We start from the raw sequence: 21,785 nt of genomic DNA on the forward strand, positions 1-21,785 counted from the left end.
AGTTGTTAGATCAGGGTTTTCGTTATGGTTTTAAAATACCGTTTCAAGGACAGGGGGAAGTTGGGGGGTGGGGTCAATTGCCCGTCGGTTCGGCGTATGCTAGCGGTGGTAAGGGAAAAGTTGCTGGGGGAAATAGGACTGGGCCGTATTGCAGGTCCCTTTAATGTGATTCCGTTCCGTGATTTGGTCCTATCGCCTTTAGCTGTGATTCCAAAAAAGGATCCGGGCAAGTTTAGATTAATTCATAATTTGTCTTTCCCCGAAGGGAGGTCTGTGAATGATGGTATCCCGAGGGAATTATGCACGGTGCGATACGCATCTTTTGACTCCGCAGTGCGAATAGTTCGGCAGTGTGGCCCAGGGGCTTTAATGGCGAAAGCGGACATAGAAGCGGCATTTCGTTTGTTGCCGGTTCATCCTGATAGTTTTCACCTGTTAGGGTTCCGCTTTCAGCAGCAGTTTTACTTTGATAAGTGTATGCCTATGGGTTGTTCTATAGCATGCTCTTATTTTGAAGCCTTCAGTACATTTGTGCACTGGGTGGTACAGAAGAGGTCGGGATCGAGACTCGTGGTACATTATTTGGATGATTTTCTATTTGTGGGAAGGGCTGGTTCGGGTGATTGTCTCAGTTTGATGAATTGTTTTCAAGAGGTGGCCAATGATTTCGGGATTCCTCTTTCGGTCAGTAAAACAGAAGGACCTAGTACTTCATTGGTATTTTTGGGAATTGAGCTGGATTCGGTAGCTATGGTATCGCGGTTACCGGAGGATAAGGTTCAGCTGTTAAGGGACATGGTGCGTGGGGCTGTTGGTCGGCCTAAGTTGTCTTTACGAGAGTTACAGTCACTCGTTGGTAGTCTAAATTTCGCCTGTCGGGTGATTCCTATGGGCAGAGTGTTTTTGCGCAGGTTATCACATGCTATGTCCGGTTTAAGAAAACCGCATCATCGTGTGCGAAATTCTTGTTTTTTGCGGGAAGATCTGAGACTTTGGGATAGGTTTTTGGAGGATTTTAATGGGGAGGCGTTGTGGCAATCTAATCCGCGGTCAAATCATGATTTGGAGCTGTTCACCGACGCAGCGGGTTCGTTAGGTTTCGGGGCTTATTTTCGAGGGGCTTGGTGCGCAGCAGGTTGGCCGGAGGACTGGATTACGTCTGGAGTTACAAAAAATATAGCTTTCTTGGAATTATTTCCAATTGTAGTGGCAGTGTATATTTGGGGCGCTCAGTTGGCAGGAAAGAGAGTGGTATTTTGGAGCGATAATCAGGGGGTGGTTGAGGTCATAAATAAGAGATCGGCGCGTTGCATCAGAGTGTCAGAGTTATTGCGCGAGCTGATTTTGCGTTGTATGTCCTTAAATGTAACAGTATGGGCTCGACACGTGCCTGGAGTTTCTAACAGTGTGGCTGACTCTCTTTCTCGTTTCAAGTGGGACTTGTTTCGAGAACTCGCCCCAGAAGCGGAGTCATGCGGAACCCCGGTGCCGTCTTTCCTTTGGAAATTTGGTTCCCAGAGTCCTGGAAAATGCTGCGAGATTCATTAGCGCCCTCCAAGTGGACAGGTTATGTAGGGGGGGGCCCGACGAGTCTCAGCGTTTTTGTGTTCCTTGGGCTGGGCGGGGGGTCCGATCTCGGATATGGCATTGGTACGTTTCATTGAGCGTGCTCGGGCGAGTGGGTGTTCGCAGGCTGCAGTAGGCCGCCAGCTGGCGGGGTTTTCCTTTTTTATGAAGGCACATGGTTGGGGCTTTCCTTCGGGTCGTTTTATAGTTCGGCGTCTGTTGAGGGGTTGGTCGCGGACAACGCAGAGCAGAATTGATCAGCGTTTGCCCATTACACATGATATCTTGATGCTGTTATGGGAGGCGTTGTCTGCAGTGTGCTTTTCCCCTTATGAGACACTATTGTTTCGAGTTGCTTTCGTATTCGCTTTTTTTCGGGGCCTTTAGGATTAGCGAGTTGGTGGCTCGCTCAGCCTCCAGTACTGATTACCCAGGGATTTTGGCGCGGAATGTGGTAGTCACGAACAGAGCAGTATTGATAGTAATTCCGCGATCTAAGACGGATCAGAGGGGTCGTGGAGCCTCCGTGTTGTTATCCAGGGTTCCAGGTTTGACGTCCTGCCCGGTTAGAAATGCAGCTGGGTATTGTAGGGTGCGGCCGGAGGTAGCAATGCAATTTCTAGTGCACGAGAACCGGAGGCCATTAACCAAGTATCAATTCGAGACGGTACTGCGCGCAGCATTGTATGCTGTCGGTTTGGAGGGGCGCAGGTTTGGAACACATTCGTTCCGCATTGGGGCCGCTACATCGGCGGCAACGGCGGGTGTGCCTGGAGGGGTCATACAGAGGATAGGCCGGTGGCGTTCCGGGGCCTATAAGAGTTATGTTCGCCCAGATTCTGGGCATGATTGATCTTTGCTAACTCTAGTTTCTTTGCAGGTGCTGCGTCTGAGCCCATGACAGTTTGGATCATTGGTCATTCGTTTACTTACTGGGGTCACAGACACGCCTGCGGCCGTCCTTACGGCCCTCACTTGGACTTACAACGAAGGGGGGTTCGGGTTATCTGGCTTGGCCGGAGGGGTATGCTGTGGGACGAACTTGTTCCTTATGTTAGGAAGGAGCGAGAGCGTCGGGCAGCTCCTCGGGTCTTGGTAGTTCATTTGGGGGGGGAACGACTGGGGTAAGATGTCGGGCAAGCACTTCATTAGCAATGTCCGTAAGGACTTAATGACTATATCTATTTTGCTGCCGACGACGATCTTATGCTGGTCTGATATTGTGGTGAGGCCTGCTGAATTGGATAACATCAGATGGAAACGGTGTAGGTCCAAGGCAAACCAACAAATCGGGACTTGGTTGGAGCGCTTGGGTGGTCGGCATATTAAGTATGCCTGGTCATGGGGTAAGGTAACAGGTTTGTTCCGAGATGATGGGGTTCACCTGTCTTTTCTAGGATTAGACTTGTTCCTGAACTCCATTCAGGAGGTCTTAGAGGAGTTATTTCCTCTGTAAAGCGAGGCCGCATCTTTGGGGGTCACAGGGCATTATATGCCTGTGCCTGTGGCGGTTGGTCCGAGCCATAACTGTTCAATTTTGTTGTTCAAGTTATTTGGATTTTGGTAAAGCCGACGGTGGTTGACAACTGAGGGCTGTTGTCAGGGTGTGGCTCCTTGCCGGATGAGGCGGGGGCCGCTTGGCCAGACTCCTTGCAAGTTGGAGGCGGGAGTACACCTGGGTTGGCTCCTTGCAGGAGAGTGTGGCGGGAGTCGGAACCTGGCGTGTTGGGGCCAAAGAGTGTAACAGAGAGGCTGGTTAGGCTATCCTGCCGGAAGGTGGCGGATAGTCTGGTGGGGGCTGGGCAATACCAAAGTCCTAGTTGTTGGTGTTAATGTGTGGATATAAGCTCGGACCACTGAATGATTAAAGCTGCGGCCTTGTTTTACCCACAATGAAATGTGTCTGTGATTATTGGATTGTAAGGGGGTGGTTGCGAGCGAGTGAGGTCCTGCATGCCCACATTATGGAAGACCAGCCGGACCCCGTGTCCGGCCGGGCGGCGTAATGTGGGCGCAGGCTCACTTCAGAGGCGAGGCGCGTGTGGTTGGAGAGGGGGGGGGGGGGGGGGGGAAGGTGGAATAGACGGAGGTGAAAACAACGTGGGGACACAAGTAGGGCTGCAACGTGAAGTACGTGAAGGAGGGGGGAGGGGGGGACTGAAGGCGAGTGTCATAGAGTCGTGGAATGCAGTGATTGGCTTTAGGTGCAAGGGGGGGGGGGCAGAAGGAGTAAGCGTGGAGAGCTGGGATAGGTGGGGAGAAAATTCAAACTGCTGGTTAAGCAGTTTTAGTAACGCGGGCTTCAGTCGGTAGCTGCAAGCGAGAGAGGGGCAGAAGGTTCGCGCGACCCTCCCACCCACCCTTAGTCCTAGGCGATTGTTGTTGGGGAATTGCAGTTTTGTTTGGGGGATTTGTCGCAGCGGGGGCGGTTGGTCCGAGCCATAACTGTTCAATTTTGTTGTTCAAGTTATTTGGATTTTGGTAAAGCCGACGGTGGTTGACAACTGAGGGCTGTTGTCAGGGTGTGGCTCCTTGCCGGATGAGGCGGGGGCCGCTTGGCCAGACTCCTTGCAAGTTGGAGGCGGGAGTACACCTGGGTTGGCTCCTTGCAGGAGAGTGTGGCGGGAGTCGGAACCTGGCGTGTTGGGGCCAAAGAGTGTAACAGAGAGGCTGGTTAGGCTATCCTGCCGGAAGGTGGCGGATAGTCTGGTGGGGGCTGGGCAATACCAAAGTCCTAGTTGTTGGTGTTAATGTGTGGATATAAGCTCGGACCACTGAATGATTAAAGCTGCGGCCTTGTTTTACCCACAATGAAATGTGTCTGTGATTATTGGATTGTAAGGGGGTGGTTGCGAGCGAGTGAGGTCCTGCATGCCCACATTAATACCTTTTCTCCTGCTGTTGCATCTTATTTATTTAATTTATTTTATTTAAAAACTTTATCTTAGTTCTGAAACTCCTTTCCCTGTAACAGTGTGAGAGCCCTTGGCTGTGGCGTTGTTGATGCAACCTGGTAGGCAAACCCACTATGCCCACGCTGACAGCTGGTGGACACCCTCTGAATGGAGCAAAGTCTGGGCTTTACCTGTACCAGCCCCGTTCCCCGCAGGCTAAGCCCTTGGGTTCTTATTTTTCTTCTTTTTTATTTGATATATACAATGTCATGCGCATATATATATAGCCCTTTATCCGTGGAAGATAATTTTTAAATAATTATTGTCTTCTGTTTCCAAAAAGTTATTCTTCCAGAAGGTCTTGGTGCAGGTTCTGGTACTATTTGATTTGGCAGTTTCATTGGGGTTTTATTTGTGCATGTGCCTATGAAGAAGTGACTGGTATGATTGAGAGTAACATAGAGTGTGGGGAAGAGGGAGCATAATTCAACTTGAGCCCAAGTGTACAAATTAAAATGTCATTTACAATTGAAATTACCCTGTAATATAGTATTCCAAGGTTGATTGTTTATTTATTCATTTAAAAATGACTTATATACCGCTTGTACAGCCAAAACAGTTTGTGAATAAATGTAACCAAAGAAACCTGCTTTGTTTTGTTAAGTCAAGTTTATACAGGTAGTAGGAATATGCATTCATTACCCTCTTCACAGTTGGTATGCAAAATGTTTAGTATGCATATTTTTAAACCTTTATCCAAATCTCTGCTTTCAGTGATGTTGTTCCTGAGATCAGGGCACTTTGCATTGAAGAGCTGGGTATGTGGATGAAGATGTGCCCCCACACATTTTTAAATAACAGCTACTTGAAGTATATTGGATGGATGTTGCATGATAAAGTAGGTTCTCTTAATTCCTATTACTGCTAATATGTAGGAGGATTGCTAAGAGTTATTTAAGTGAAAAATTGCATTTCCTTAGCGTTCAGGCAGCTCAGGCCCAACGAGTGGGTTATGCACCTCTGCCAGCAGATGGAAACGGAGTAAAAGCTGACCTCACGGCTATATAGTCTCATTCCAACATCAGCCCACCAGTATTCTCCATCTTCAGAAGATGGTTGACATACATTTCTCTTCGGGGGATTGCCTGTGAGTAAAAAAAAAAAAAAAAAAAAAAAAAGAAAAGAAGAAAGAAGTTGGAAAGGAGATGTGATACCTTGTTGTTCCTCTCTCAGTAGAATGCCTTCAGTCTGGTAGACTTTACAGGCATGGACCTAAATTCCAATTAGCTGCAAGTCGAGAGAGGCTCGGCGGCGAAGACTTTAGCCCTCCTCCCCCTTAGCCAGGACCCTGTTCTGCTCTCTGCCAAGGAGGGCTGAGCTCAAGATAAGTTTTCTTACTTAAAAAAAAAGTCAACGAAAAGAAGACAGCAGGAGAAGGGTCTGTTTCCTTGGCATTCGGCTGTCCCGCTCATGTCCCTGGGCATCGTTTGGGTGTCCAATTGGACGGGCAGCCTAGACGCTTGGGCTTGGATTCACATTTTTTGTGTGTCTATTTTGGGCACATTTATACGCATGGGTAAGCTAGGTGCAAGCCTTCATCGAGCTGCATGTTTACAACATAGCGCCCGTGGCGAAGAAACCTAAGCGCCTATCTGTGCTGCATGCCACATCAGGGCCATTTGCTGGAGCTTTCTCTAAGCCTGTGTCAGAGCTGCCTGAATGCTCTGGGAAATTTGCCTCCTGATTTTGCCAATGATAGTCCATCTCCTCGGTCTGAGGGGAATGGGACCGAGGGACACAGGGCAGAGGTGTCACCTCCCCTGATTGATCCACGGGTGAGGTCCTCAGGGGACAATGGCTCGCAGAACATCAGGTTTGGGCCTATGGGGCTTGGAATGGACCCATCCTCCTTTTCCTGGGTGGAATTAAGAACATAAGAACATAAGAAATTGCCATGCTGGGTCAGACCAAGGGTCCATCAAGCCCAGCAACCTGTTTCCAACAGAGGCCAAAACCAGGCCACAAGAACCTGGCAATTACCCAAATACCAAGAAGGATCCCATGCTACTGATGCAATTAATAGCAATGGCTATCCCCTAAGTAAACTTGATTAATAGCAGTTAGTGGACTTCTCCTCCAAGAACTTATCCAAGCCTTTTTTGAACCCAGCTACACTAACTGCAAATTCCAGAGCTTAATTGTGTGTTGAGTGAAAAAGAATTTTCTCTGATTAGTCTACTTGCTAACTTCATGGAATGTCCCCTAGTCCTATTATCCGAAAGTGTAAATAACCAATTCACATCTACTCGTTCAAGACCTCTCATGATCTTAAAGACCTCTATCATATCCCCCTCAGTCGTCTCTTCTTCAAGCTGAACAGCCCTAACCTCTTCAGTCTTTCCTAATAGGGGAGCTGTTCCATCCCCTTTAACATTTTGGTTGCCCTTCTCTGTACCTTCTCCATCGCAACTATATCTTTTTTGAGATGCAGCGACCAGAAATGTACACAGTATTCAAGGTGCGGTCTCACCATGGAGCGAAACAGAGGCATTATGACATTTTCCATTTTATTAACCATTCCCTTCCTAATAATTCCTAACATTCTGTTTGCTTTTTTGACTGCTGCAGCACACTGAGCCGACGATTTTAAAGTTTTATCCACTATGATGCCTAGATCTTTTTCCTGTGTGGTAGTTCCTAATATGGAACCTAACATCGTGTAACTACAGCAAGGGTTATGTTTCCCTATATGCAACACCTTGCACTTGTCCACATTAAATTTCATCTGCCATTTGGATGCCCAATCTTCCAGTCTCGCAAGGTCCTCCTGTAATGTATCACAATCTGCTTGTGATTTAACTACTCTGAATAATTTTGTATTATCTGCAAATCACTCATCATATACCTTTCCAGATCATTTATATAAATATTGAAAAGCACCGGTCCAAGTACAGATCCCTGAGGCACTCCACTGTTTACCCTTTTCCACTGAGAAAATTGACCATTTAATCCTACTCTCTGTTTCCTGTCTTTTAACCAGTTTGTAATCCACGAAAAGACATCGCCTCCTATCCCATGACTTTTTAGTTTTCTTAGAAGCCTCTCATGAGGGACCTTGTCAAATGCCTTCTGAAAATTCAAATTCACTACATCTACCGGTTCACCTTTATCCACATGTTTATTAACCCCTTCAAAAAAACGAAACAGATTTGTTAGGCAAGACTTCCCATGGGTTCCCATGTTGACTGTGTTTCATTAAACCATGCCTTTCTATATGCTCTAAGATTTTGATCTTTAGAATAGTTTCCACTATTTTCCCCGGCACTGAAGTCAGGCTCACTGGTCTATAGCTACCCGGATCACCCCTGGAGCCCTTTTTAAATATTGGGGTTACATTGGCCACCCTCCAGTTTTCAGGCACAATGGATGATTTTAATGATAGGTTACAAATTTTAACTAATAGATCAGAAATTTCATTTTTGAGTTCCTTCAAAACCCTAGGATGTATACCATCCGGTCCAGGTGATTTGCTACTCTTTAGTTTGTCAATCTGGCCTACTACATCTTCCAGGTTTACAGTGATTTGGTTGAGTTCGTCTGACTCATCACCCTTGAAAACCATCTCCGGAACTGGTATCTCCCCAACATCCTCATTAGTAAACACGGAAGCAAAGAATTCATTTAGTCTTTCTGCAATGGCCTTATCTTCTCTAGGAGCCCCTTTAACCCCTTGGACATCTAATGGTCCAACCGACTCCCTCACAGGTTTCTTGCTTCGGATATATTTTTAAAAGTTTTTATGAGTTTTTGCCTCTATGGCCAACTTCATTTCAAATTTTCTCTTTGCCTATCTTATCAATGTTTTACACTTAACTTGACAATGCTTATGTTTTATTCTGTTTTCTTTAGATGGATCCTTCTTCCAGTTTTTGAAGGATTTGTTTTGGATAAAATAGCCTCTTTCACCTCACCTTTTAACCATGACGGTATTCGTTTTGACTTCCTTCCACCTTTCTTAATGTGTGGAATACATCTGGACTGCGCGTCTAGGATTATATTTTTAAACAATGTCCATGCCTGTTGAACACTTTTAACCTTTGCAGCTGTACCTTTCAGTTTTTTTCCAACAATTTTCCTCATTTTATCAAAGTTTCCCTTTTGAAAATTTAGTGTTAGAGCTGTAGGTTTACTTATTGTCCCCCTTCCAGTTATATGTAAACCGGCATGATGTGTTTGCAACATGAATGCCGGTATATAAAAATTTTAAATAAATAAAATAAATAAATAAATTAGTTTACATTTGATTATATTATGATCACTATTGTCAAATGGCCCCACCACCGTTACCTCTCTCACCAAATCCTGTGTTCCACTAAGAATTAATTCTAAAATAGCTCCCTCTTTCATTGGTTCCTGAACCAATTGCTCCATGAAGCAGTCATTTATTTCATCCAGAAACTTTATATCTCTAGCAAGTCCTGATGTTACATTTACCCAGTCAATATTGGGGTAATTGAAATCTCCCATTATTATTGCACTGCCAAATTGGTTAGCTTCCCTGATTTCTCTTAGCATTTCATCATCTGTCTGACCATTTTGTCCAGGTGGACGGTAGTAAACTCCTATCACTATACTCTTACCCAACACACGTGGGATTTCTACCCATATAGATTCTACTGAGCATTTAATTTCTTGTATGATCTTTATCCTGTTGGACTCTATACCCTCCCAGACATAAAGTGTCACACCCCCACCAAGTTGAGCCTCCCTATCATTGTGATATAATTTGTATCCTGATATAGCACTGTCCCATTGGTTATCCTCCTTCCACCAAGTCTCTGTGATGCCAGTTATGTCAATCTCATCATTTACTACTGTACACTAACTCTCCCATCTTAGACTTCTGGCATTGGCATACAGAATTCTTCCAGGTATTGCAGACATTTCTACAGGGCCGGTCTTCTGAAGCAGCAGTACCTACTAAGGTAGTTTCATGCGCTTCGAGGGCTCCTCCTTCTGTCTCCACGGTCAAATACCATGGCGCAGTGCAGTCTGATAGAGCTCGAATGCAGATGGATCAGGATGATACCAATGATGATGGCGTTGGCTCTCCTGGTGAGGAAGGGGACATTCTCACAGATTTGGAGCCATATAGAACTCATCTACGTTTCTTTCAGAGAGATGAGTCGCTGGGTTTGATATCTCAGACCCTGATGACCCTCTGAGTGGCTGGGCCTGTCTCCTTGGGGACGCAGAAGAAGGATCCTATTTTGGTCACCCCTCTTGGATGCCATCCATGAATTGTCTGATCTTAAAGGGGGGCGCATTTTGGTGGGTTTATACCCCTTGGATCCGCAGGCCAGACAGCGTTTATCTAGGGTGGATGCTTTTAGTGTATTCTGTCATGAGACGTACTACTATCCTGGTAGAGGGAGGTGCAGCACTGAAGGATGCTCAGGATAGGAGGATTGAGACTAATCTGAAGCAAGCCTTTGAGGCAGTGATAATGAACTTGTAAACTTCTTCTTGCACTTTGGTAACTCGGGCTACCTTGCTTCTTTGTCAAGAATCTGGAGGCACTGAGTCTGAGCTTGGACTTATGATAGAATCGATGGCCGCTTTATTGGCTGATGCGGGCTGTGACTTGGTATCACAGCTGCCAGAGTAGCTACTTCAGTTATTGCAGCCAGGTGGTAGCTTTGGCTGCGCAACTGGTCCACAGATACTATTTCAAAATCCAGTCTTACTAAGCCTCCTTTCCAAGGCTCACTTTTGGTTGGAAGTGAATTTGAAAAAATGGCATTTAAATAGGGAGAGACCCAGGTCCCTCATTTGTTAGAGGACAAGAAACCCATTGCATAGAAGCATAGAAATAACGGCAGAAAAGGACCAAATGATCCACCCAGTCTGCCCAGCAAAATTATGCCAGTATCTGCTGCACTGTGCAGGTTACCCTCATGCTTATCAATTTCCCAGACTGTAAGTCAGGGCCCTCGGATGCTCTCCGAATCCAGTTTTCCCTAACCCCTGCCGTGGAAGCAGAGAGCAACAATGGAACTGCATAAAAAGTATCAGGCTTAATGATTAAGGGTAAAAGCCACCTCAGCAAGTTATTCCCATTTTATTTGTTCCGCAAACCGTAAAAGTCGGGGCCCTGGGTGGTTGCTGTCTGAATCCAGTTCCCCTTTTCCCACTGCCGTAGAAGCAGAGAGCTATGATGGAGTTGCATTAAGCCCTTGATACTGTTTTTTGTTAAGGTAGCAATTGTCACACCAGCAAGTTATCCCCATGCACTTATTTCTTTAATTCCATCCTCTAGCCTTTAGGAAGCCACAGTGTTTATCCCATGTCCCTTTGAATTCCTTCACTGTTTTCATCTTTACCACCTCCTCCGGAAGGGCATTCTAGGCATTCACCACCCTCTCCGTGAAGAAATTTTCCTGACATTGATTCTGAGTTGTCCTTCCTGGAGTTTCATTTCATGACCTCTTGTTCTATTGATTTCATTCTAACAGAAAAGGTTTGACAATTGAGCATCAATAAAACCTTTCAGGTATCTGTATGTCTGTATCTATCTCCCCTGCACCTCCTCTCTTCCAAGGTATACATATCCATATCCTTCAGCCTCTCCTCATAAGTCTTCCAATTCTGACCCCTCACCAATTTGGACCACCTCTATCCTGCTTTAACCTTTTTGAGATACGGGCACCAGTACTGAACACAGTACTCCAGGTGAGGCCTCATCAAGGACCTGTACAAGGGCATTATCACCTCTTTTTTTTCTTGTTATTCCTCTCTCAATGCAGCCCAGCATTCTTCTGGCTTTAGCTAATGCCTTGTCACGCTACTTTGCACCTTCAGATCAACAGACACTATTATACCAAGGTCCCTCTCCCAGTTCGTGTGCATTAGATTTTCACCGCACATCACATACAGCTCTTTTGGATTGCCGCACCTCAGATGCATGACTCTGCACTTCTTGCCATTGAATCCCAGCTGCCAAATCTTCAACCACTCTTCAAGCTTTCTTAAATCACTTTTCATTCTCTCTATACCTTCAGGCGTGTCCACTCTGTTGCAGATCTTAGTATCATCTCCAAATAGACAAACCTTGCCTTGTATCCCTTCCACCAGGCTGCTTACAATCCCTGTGGCACTCCACTTAACACCATTCTTTCTTCAGAGTAGGTTTCATTTCCATTACGCACTGTCTGTTGTCAGTCAACCAGTTTGCAATCCATGCTACTACCTTGATACCCACTCATTTTGTTCACGAGCCCCGTATGTGGGACCATATCAAGAGTTTTACTTAAATCCAAGTAAATCACATCCAGTGTTCTTCTCTGATCCAGTTCTCTAGTCACCCAATCAAAAAAGTCAGTCAGATTTGTCTGACAGGACATTCCCTTAGTGAATCCATGCTGCCTCAGGTTGAGCAACCCACTGGATTGTAGAAGGCTCAATATCCTTTCATTCAGTAGAGTCTCCATTAATTTTCTCCTCCATCGAGGTGAGGCTAACTGCCCTGTAGTTTCTAGCCTCCTATCTGCTCCCACTCTTGTGAAGCAGGACCACCACCGCTCTTCTCCAGACTTGTGGCACCACTCCCGGTACCAGGGATCTATTGAACAGGTTTTTCAGCAGACCTGCCAGCACATCTCTGAGTTCTCTTATTATCCTGGGGAGTATCTCATCTTGCCCCATGGCTTTGTCTACTTTCAATTTTCCTAGCTCTTCCCATACATTCTCTTCTATAAACGGAGTATTATCTACTCCACCCCCATCCACAGTCTTGTCAACTAGCGGCAGTCCTTCTCCAGGGTCTTCTTTAGTGAACACCTAATTGAAGTATTTGTTTAATATTTTGGCCATTTCTTTGCTCTCTCCACACATTGACTTTTGTCATCTTTCAGTATCACTATACCATTTCGGACCTTTCTCTGATATACCGTATATGAAAAATGTTTTGTCACCTTGCTTTTACCTCTTTGGCAATCCTTTCTTCCAACTGACTTTTCACTTTCTTGATTTCTTTTTTCGTCTCCCTTGGTTTAACCAGATATTATTCCCTGTGTTCCTCTTTTTGGGATCCTTTATATTTCTTGAACGCTGCTTTTTTTGCCTTCATTTTATCAGCCACGACCTTTGAGAACCAGATCGGTTTCTTATTTCTTTTACTTTTGTTTACTTTTCTCATATATAGATTTGTTGTCTTTGTAATAGGCTCCTTTTAGTTTGGCCCACTATTGTTCCACCTCTCTCATTTTCTCCCGGTCTTCTAGTTCTATCTCCAGGTTCGTCCCCCATTTTGGCAAAGTCCATATTTTTGAAATTCAAAACTCGGGTCTATGTGTGACCTTTCTGTATCCTATTTATGATATCAAACCAAACCGTTTCATGATCACTCGTGCTCAGGTGGGCACCCACCCAGACATTAGAGACACTATTCCCGTTAGTGAGCACTAGGTCAAGTATAACTCCCTCCCTTGTTGATTCTATTACCATTTGTTTGAACAGAACCCCTTGAAGGGCATTTACTATCTTTCTACTTCTGTTAGATTCCACAGAAAAGATTCTCTAGTCTACGTACGGCAGATTAAAATCTCCAACAATCACACTTCTCCCTTCTTTCCTACTTTTTGGATGTCTTCAATGAGATCTTAGTCTAATTTTTCCGTTTGAGTCGGAGGCCTTTAAACCACTCCAGTAAAAACGGATGCACCATCATCTTTTTTAAGGATAGCCCATAATGCTTCTTATCTACTCCACATTCCTTGCATTTCAGTTGCTTGGATATTGTTTTGACATAAAGAGCTACTCTTCCCCTTTTCTGTCTTCTGTCCTTCCTTAACAAGTTATAGCCCAGTATGGCCATATCCCAATCATGAGACTCAGTGAAGCAGGTCTCTGTAACAGCAACTATGTCCAAGTCCGCTTCCACCATTAAGGCCTGCAGGTCTGGGATTTTATTGCCCAGACCGAGCATTTGTGGTCATAGTTTTCCAGCCTGTCTCCCTAAGATTGCTGCTCTTTTTAGTCATCTTTTCTGCTATTTTGAGCTGATTGACTTTGTTGTTTTCTTCTGCCAGTTCCTGTCTTGCTTGGGGGTGACATGGCAATTTCATTGGCCACCTCCTGCCACTCCCACCTTCTAGTTTAAATGGCTCATAGTTATATGCTCTGAATTCCTCACTTAGCATCCTCTTTCTGGCCAAGGACCAATGTAGACCATCCTTACAGTATAACTTTTTACTGTTCCATACACGGACCTATCCACCAATGTTTCCAAAACCACTTAATGTACACCATGCTTTGAGCAGTGCCTTTTCTTCCCTTTTCAATGAACAGGTAATACTTCTGAAAATGCAATGGTCTTTGCCATGTGTCTAATCTTCATGCCTAGGTTTTGGAAATCTTTCTGTACTGCAAGGATACCATGTCTAGCAAAATCATTGGTCCCCAGATGGATAACATTGATTCTGGAGTCTCTACTTTCTTCTGTAATTGTGTTGACTATCTGGTTGACATTTCTACTAGATGAGGATCCTGGAAAGCATTTATCTGTTGTTCCCATCAAAATTATTACCCAAATTGTTTCCTCTGATGATTGAGTCTACCAGAAGAAGATATCATCCTTTCTTAAATTAACAAACACAGCTACTTAATTCAGACTAGCAATATCGAAACTTGGAAAAATAGAGATTTCAAGCATGTAATACAGAAATTCAGAAAAATATCACCAAGAAAGCAATCTGTAATATGGCTAACTTTAAACTTTTCAACTTAACAGGCAACTGAACAATCTCAAGACTACCGGAATTTTCGGCCTTATAAGGGAGGTTCTTCCCAGAGATCCTGTCCCTTCTACAGGTCTCAGTTCTTTCACCCTCGAGGTCCTCAGAAGGATGTGGGTTCTGGAGGTGGAGCTCTCGATCTTCCCAATGAAGGTTTGCGGGCTCACCTGGTGGTGCAGGAGATAGATGATCGTTTTTTCTGGTTTTATCACTGCTGGGTCCAGATTACTTTGGATCAATGGGTTTTCAAAGTCATTCGGAATGGGTATGCTCTAGAATTTCTTCAATTCCTCCAGATGCCTTTATGGTATCTCCATGCACCTCCCATCAGAAAAGGGTAGAAGTGGAAGCGACATTACAACAGCTGTTGAATCGGAAAGCGGTGATTCCAGTTTCTGAATTGCAGCGAAATACGAGCATATATTCCATTTATTTTGTTGTGCCCAAGAAGGAAAGGTCATTTCGGCCCATATTGGATCTTAAGGGTGTCAACCAACATCTACATGTCACACATTCAAGATGGAAACGGTGCACTCTGTATTAATCGCTGTTCAAGCAGGGGAGTACCTCATGTCTCTGGATCTGAAGGATGTGTACCTGCATATTCCCATCTGGTAGGAACATCAGTGGATTCTCTGATTTGCTATCCTGGATCATCATTACCAGTTTCAGGCCTTGCTTTTTGGACTAGACATGGTGCCCAGGACCTTTTCCAAGGTCATGGTAGTAGTAGTGTTGGCCCTTCGCAAGGAGGGTATTCTAGTTCACCCCATCTGGACGAGTGGTTGTTTTGAGCCAAGATGTTGGAAGAGAGTCTTTGCTCTTCCTGTAGGGTGGTTTCCTTGCTACAGGAACTAGGCTGGGTGGTGAATCTGGCCAAGAGCAATTTATAGCCGTTTTAGACCCTGGAGTATCTCGGGGTTGTTTCGATACAAGGCAGGTCAGAGTGTTTGTGCTAGAGTCTTGGATCCACACGTTGATGCGAGAGTTCGATCCCTGCAGAACTTTGTTCGTACAACTGTGTCATTTTTTCTACAGGTCCTGGGCTTGATGGCTGCTGCATTAGATGTGGTTCCCTGGGCGAGCGCACATATGCACCCACTTCAGTGCTTTGCTCTCCTGATGGAGTCTGCAGTCACAGAGCTGTGCGCTGAGGCTACTCCTTCCATTAGAGATGAGATCTCATTTGAACTGGTGGTTACACACAGACCATCTCAGGAAGGGAATTTCCCTGACGACGGCAGATTGTGATACTCACAACAAATGTTAGTTTGCGAAAATGGGGAGGTCACTGTCAGGAGCAGGTGGTGCAAAGGTGCTGGAATGCAGCAGAGTGGCTGTGGAACATATCAACAGACTGGAGACACAAGCGGTTCAGTTGGCTTGCTTGCGCTTTGGCTTGGGCGGTCCAGATAATGCCTGATAACGTGACAGCAGTGGAACCAAGAGTTAACAGATGTCAGAGGAGAAAGATGCGTTTATGCTGTGGGTGGAGCAGCATCTTCTATGCATATATGCCTCTCACTTTGCTGGAAAGGACAATATCAGAGCTGATTTCCTCAGCAGGAGAATGGAAACTGGTGGATGAGGCCTTTTTGCTCCTGGTGAATTGCTGGGGCCTGCTGGGTCTAGAACTGTTGGCGACCTTCAACAACGCAAAGGTTCCATTGGACATCAGTGCTTTTGTTCAAGAGTGTCCATGTTGCACCCTTCTGTATGTTTTTGCCTTGGCCTCTGATGGGCAGGCTAGTCCAGAAGATTGCAAGTCAAACCAACACCGTCCTTTTAATGGCTCTGTATTGGGCTTAAAGGCCGAGATATACCCATCTCTAGAGACTTCTGCTGGGCAGTCCCCTCAGGCTAACATCTCAGATGGATCTATTATGTCAGGGGCCAATTCTGCATAAGGATCCAGGTCGATTCTGTATTACGGTTTAGCCATTGAAAGGGCTCGGCTGTTGAAGCGCGATTTTTCGCCTGCGGTAATTTTCACTCTTTTTCAGGCCTGGAAATTTTCTTTCTCTAGCCTATGTTAGAGTTTGGTGGGTCTTTGAGGCCTGGTGTTCTGAGTGAGGTACTCAACCGCTCAAGGTGGATATTCCTTTTATTTTTGAATTCTTAGAAGATGGCTTGCTTAAGTATTTAGCCCTTAACAGCTTGAAGGGTTCAAGTTGCATCCCCAGCTTGTTATAGAGGAAGAGTCAATGGAGGGCCTTTGTCTTCCCATCTGGCTATGTCCCATTTTCTGCAGGGGGTTAAGTATTTTTGCCCCCTGTTGTGGCTTCTGTTGCCTCTATGGGACCTTAACTTGTCCTCGAGTTTTTGGCATGTCCAAACGTTCAACCATAGCATACTCTTTCTTTGTTGTTGCTTGCCTTGAAGACAGTTTTTCTGGTAGCAGTCTGTTTGGCACGTTGAGTCTCTGAGCTGCAGGCTATTTCCTGCCATGAGCCTTTTCTCCTTATGTTTCCAAGTGCTGTTCAGCTTTGGACTGTGCCCTCCTTTTTGTCCAAAGTAGTTTTGGACCTTCATTTGAATCAGTCTATTTCTCTATCTGCTTTGGACAGGGACAAAGATGAAGCTGAGTACTGCCTTTTGCATTTTTTGGACATCAAATGTCATTTAGTTCGATACTTGGAGATGACTAAGACTGTTCGGAAGTTTGATCGCCTGTTTGTGCTACATGGTGGAGGTAAGCAGGGAGCACCTGTAACGCAGGCAATGATTGTCCTCCGGGTTAAGGAAGACATTATGGCAACCTGTGTGGCTTCTGAGGTTGCTTTACCGAAACAGATTAGAATGTGTTCCACAAGGGCTCATACGGTATCGTGAGTGGACCTTCATTTGTTGTTGCCTGCTGAAATTTGCCGAGTGGCGACATGGTCATCTCTGTACACTTTCTCCAAGCATTACTACTTGGATGTAAGGGCTAGGGAGGATGCCGTGTTTTCATGGGTGGTATTGACTGGACTGCTGGCAGCCTACCACCCTTTTTGAGATTAACTTTGGTACATCCCACTCATTGGGATTGACCAGCCCAAATGCTAAGGAAAGGAGAAATTACTACTTTCCTGATAATTTCCTTTCCTTTAGTAAGGGCAGGTCAATCCTAGACCCGGAATTGTGGTTAATCACTATGCAAAATATGATTCATGTTTGTCTTTGAAAAGTGGTAAGTGGCTTCTCTAGTCCTAAGTTTGTTAGGGCTAGAGATATTCCTTCTTTTGGCTGAGTTCAGCGTTCCTGTTGGTTGAGAAACATAAATGGTTGGCTGTTGATGATAATGTTCAAGCATAATGAGTTTTGTCCACAGTTTGGCTTTTCCAGAGATTATTGGCAGGCTGATGTCAGGGCTCGACTATATGGCTGTAACCTTAGCTTTTGCTCCGTCTCCATCTGCTGGCAGAGGTGCATAACCCAGTTGCTGGGATTATCAGGTAAGTAGTAATTTCTCCTTATTATTGTAAAACTGGAACCCTTCATACAATTTTATTTATACTCCTTTTTTTTTTTTTTTTTATAAAGGTAAAAACAGTTCTTTCCCTTCTTTTAAATATTATTCTCCCCAATAAGCTGGTGCTTAGACAAACCATCTTAAAGAGATCTGCAGCTCTCTCTATCAGTATAGGCACAAAAGCCCCTACTCTTTTGCTGTCAAGTGTTGACCTCTGAAGAGTTGACCCTTTTATCAGTACTTCTTGCAGTGTTTGTCTTACTTCTTGCCCTGTGTTCTTGTAGCTTTATTTCATGTTCATTGAGTCTCCTTTATTAATAAATAATAAAAAAAAATGTTTGACAGACCCAGGGACAGGAGAGATGCTACCTGCTGTTATACAGCTGGCATTGTTTCCTCTTAAACTATGAAAAAAAAAAAGGTTAGAGAAGCTGCTCCTGCTGCTGATGATGAGGAGCTGGTCATGTTCCCATAGAGACTTCTCTTGATGCCAATTGGGCCAGCACCCTGTTTTCCTTTGTTTCTTATAGGCACATGTTTGTAGAAACTTCTTTGCTGCATCGTGAGAGGGGGAGTGATCATTTTGGTTTTCCTCTATGCAGGAGTTATTTATTATTTATTTAGATATGTATTTTGTGATGAACCAGAGGATTCTCACACACGTTAAACCAAACTGAAAAAACAGGGCAAATAAAGGTCTCCAACAGACAGAGGAAGCTCTGATGGCAAACCTATAGGGAACTTGTTCCTGAAGGAGAATGAAGCTAAGTTAGAGTTGCCTAAGGGAAGGTAAACCCTGGAGTAACTAGAGACACAGGGCTGATGGGAAAGGTAGTCTGGTGAACTCTAGCAGAGCCCCAATCAAGGTTAAGTTAGGTGTTACAGAGAGCTGTGCCAGTGATTGATAGACCTAGCTACACCTAATTATAGAAGCTGTAGCAGGCAGTCAAGGGGCTTTTAAGCAAAGCAGCAATTGCCTTTCAGCAAACTCAGGTGAGGAGTCGTATTAAAGAGACTCGCCCAGCCTCAGAAGCAGAGGGCTTCAACTGTTGGTTTGGGGGATGTATAACCTATAGAAAAGTATTGTGTGGGAGTAGGTTCTAGGGAGTCTATGAGGGGACATGGGCTGGCCTACAAGAGTTTATCCACATGTTTTGTTGGAAGAAAGTGCCTTACAAGCAGGTAAAAATTGTAACTGTAAAAGAAATCCTTTGGCCCCTGAAATAAAGTGCCTTGTTACTGCAAGTACCTGTCTGCAAGTGTACATTCCAGAAAACTGTTAGCAGGTTTACCAGACCCTGGCAGCAATTTGTATTTATGAATTGCATCTCTCAAAGCACTCATTGTAATGTCAAATGAACATCATAAATATTTTTAATAAATGCAAAAAATAAAAATCACAATAAATCAATGCCATATCTTAAATCTCCTTAGAAACCTACAAAATATAATAGGTATCCTAATATCTCAAACTTTTCTTACTAATAGCTCCACTTGGACTCTAGATCATCAATAACAGACACAGTTAGTACAAATAATCATTGCATTAGCCCTATATCCTTTGCCATAGAATATAATTTCCTTGATAAATTATGACCTCCAACAAAATGTTATTGATCCAAAGGCTCTTACCACTCAATCCTGCCAAATGACTAAGCATCTGCAAAAACCATATTGGACCATCCAAGTCTTTATATTTTATTTTCTCAATTGTAGATAATCTCTCTGGAAGGCTATTTCATAATCTTGGTACAACAATAGGAAATAGTACTTTTTAGGTGTGTTTCTGCTCTTACAGAAATACAAAGGAGTTCCTTTTGTGCAAACTGAATACTAGGAATCATTTGAAAAGGAATGGAGTACATCATAATGTCTCTGTATAGATCAGTGGTGCGGCAGCACCTTGAATATTATGTGCCATTCTAGTCGCCCTATCTGAAAAAGAATATAGCAAAGTTAGAAAAGGTACAGCGAAGGGCAACAAAAATGGTTAAGGAGTTGGAGCAGCTCCCTTAAGAAGAAAGGCTAAACAGGTTAGAGATCTTCAGTTTAGAGAAGAGACGATTAAGGTGTACACAATCATGAATGAACTAGATCAAGTATTTAGGAAAGAGCTATTTACCCTTTCAAATAACACTAGGATCAGGGACAGTCCTATGTCAGCTCCTTGTGACCTTGGGCAAGTCACTTTACCCTCCGTTGCCTCAGGTGCAAACTTATATTGTAAGCCCTCTGACGGTGAGGAAATACCTACAGTACCTGAATATAATCCACATTGAAGTGCTGAAAAAAAAGTGCAAAAAGCAGAATAAATAAAACAGGTACCAGATTTTAAACAGATTGGAGAAAGTATTTTTTCACTCAATGTACAATCGAGCTGTTGAATTTGCTGCTGGAGGTTATGGTTAAGACAACAAGCACAGATCGGTTTAAAGAGTTTGGATAAATTCATAGGGGGAAAAGGTTATAAATAGTTATTAATCAGGTAATCACTTGCCACAGAGACAGGGGCAGTTTAAGGCAATCTGCGGTCTGAGAGTAAGGGAGAAGATGACCTCCTCTCCCCACAAGGCATGGCAGAGTTGAAATCATCAAGAGGGGGGAGGGAGAGGGGTCTGTTTGGCCCTTTTGGTGATTTCAAATGCTGTAGAAGAGGAAAAGCTGGGGGTCAGAGTTCCCAGAGGAATGGCAGAGTGTTAGTGATAATGTTTCTAGGAAGCTGGCAAGTCTGCTACACTCCCAGGAACCCTAAGACCTGCCTCCCAACTTTTTCCCCAAAATTTTCCCCTGGGGAAGTGGAAGATGAGGGAATGATGGGGGGGTCTTTGTGTGACATGCACCAACCTGCAGAGAATAAGGACATTAGGCACCCAAGGTGACATTTGCAAGCTTGCGCCCACAGCTCCTTGCCCTCACTACACACAATTAAAAATTCTGCATTTATAATAAACCAATTTTACATGAAAAAGGACATTGAAAGTATAGTCTTCTAAGGTAAAAATATCACAACCCTGCAAAAAAGCAAAATTCTCACTTGGAATGCATATGGTATTAGGCATATTATAATGCATGTTGGATGTGGGCTTTGCCCTCAGAAATCCCAGAGTAAACTGAATTACAATTATATCATAAGCCTCCCATATTAAAACAGTAAAAACCTTAACTACGAAAAGGCAGCGCTGTAAATATTACACCAGGCCCTCAAACATCAATACACCTCCTATTAGGAAAACAGAACAAGCCAGCCTACTATTACGGGAGTTTGTAACCCAGTCCTCAGACTTATCTAGCCAGTGAGATATCCACAATGAATATGCATGAGATAGATTTTCATGCATTGTCTCCAATGTTTGCTTATTCATTGTGGATATCCTGAAATCCTGGCTGGCTAGGTGTGTCTAGTGGACTGGGTTGAGAGCTCGTGCACACATACAACTGTCTCTCAGAGAAGGAGTCCACCCTCTGGAGGCTAGAGAGGCAGACCTGTAGGAGCTAAGGCAGACAGAGAGGTATAAGATGAGACCTTCAGGGACATAATAGCCAAGTCCCAACTCCAGTCTGGCGATACTGGTGCTGCCTTGGAGGAGGAAGATTGGATTAGCTTCCCTAATTTCTCTTAGCATTTCACTGTCCGTCTCATCATTTTGGACAGGTGGACAGTAATATGGTGCAAGGAAGAGGAATTCAATTTTGTAAGGACCTGGGAACTGGGGAACCTTTTGGGGAAGGGGAAGTCTTTTATGACGGGATGGTCTCCACCTTTACCAGGGCAGCTTTTAAACTAAATCAAAGGGGAAAGCAGAAAGTCACTCAGCAGTGCATGGTTCAGAGGGAGGTATCTTCAAAGGATACTAATGATGCATTAGAGTTAGGGCATCCCAACAGAGAGGTTCCAATAATAAGAAAAGTAGTCCAAGTGCCCATAATTAGAGACTCACCTGAGCTAAAAGATGCCAAATGTATTCCTGTCAACTGAAAAGCAGAATGTAAATACAAACAAAAAATACATTTTGAAATGTTTGTATGTTAATGCCAGAAATCTAAGAATTAAGATGGGAGAGTTAGAATGTATTGCAG

At 44.3% G+C, this 21,785-nt stretch overlaps 1 protein-coding gene across 2 annotated transcripts in view; it reads left to right on the plus strand.

The window, feature by feature from the left end:
• The window catches only part of LOC115092303 (cohesin subunit SA-2-like), a 360,840-nt gene that overhangs the window by 102,790 nt on the left and 236,265 nt on the right, over positions 1–21,785 (plus strand). The window contains exon 9 of one of the 2 annotated variants that reach the window (XM_029603069.1): positions 5,235–5,358. In XM_029603069.1, the coding sequence (XP_029458929.1) occupies positions 5,235–5,358 (124 nt within the window). The remainder of the gene's footprint in view (positions 1–5,234; positions 5,359–21,785) is intronic. The other variant, XM_029603070.1, reaches the window with a different exon arrangement.

Source organism: Rhinatrema bivittatum, chromosome 5 (genome assembly GCF_901001135.1).
Source record: "Rhinatrema bivittatum chromosome 5, aRhiBiv1.1, whole genome shotgun sequence".
NCBI classification, from domain to species: Eukaryota; Metazoa; Chordata; class Amphibia; order Gymnophiona; family Rhinatrematidae; genus Rhinatrema; species Rhinatrema bivittatum.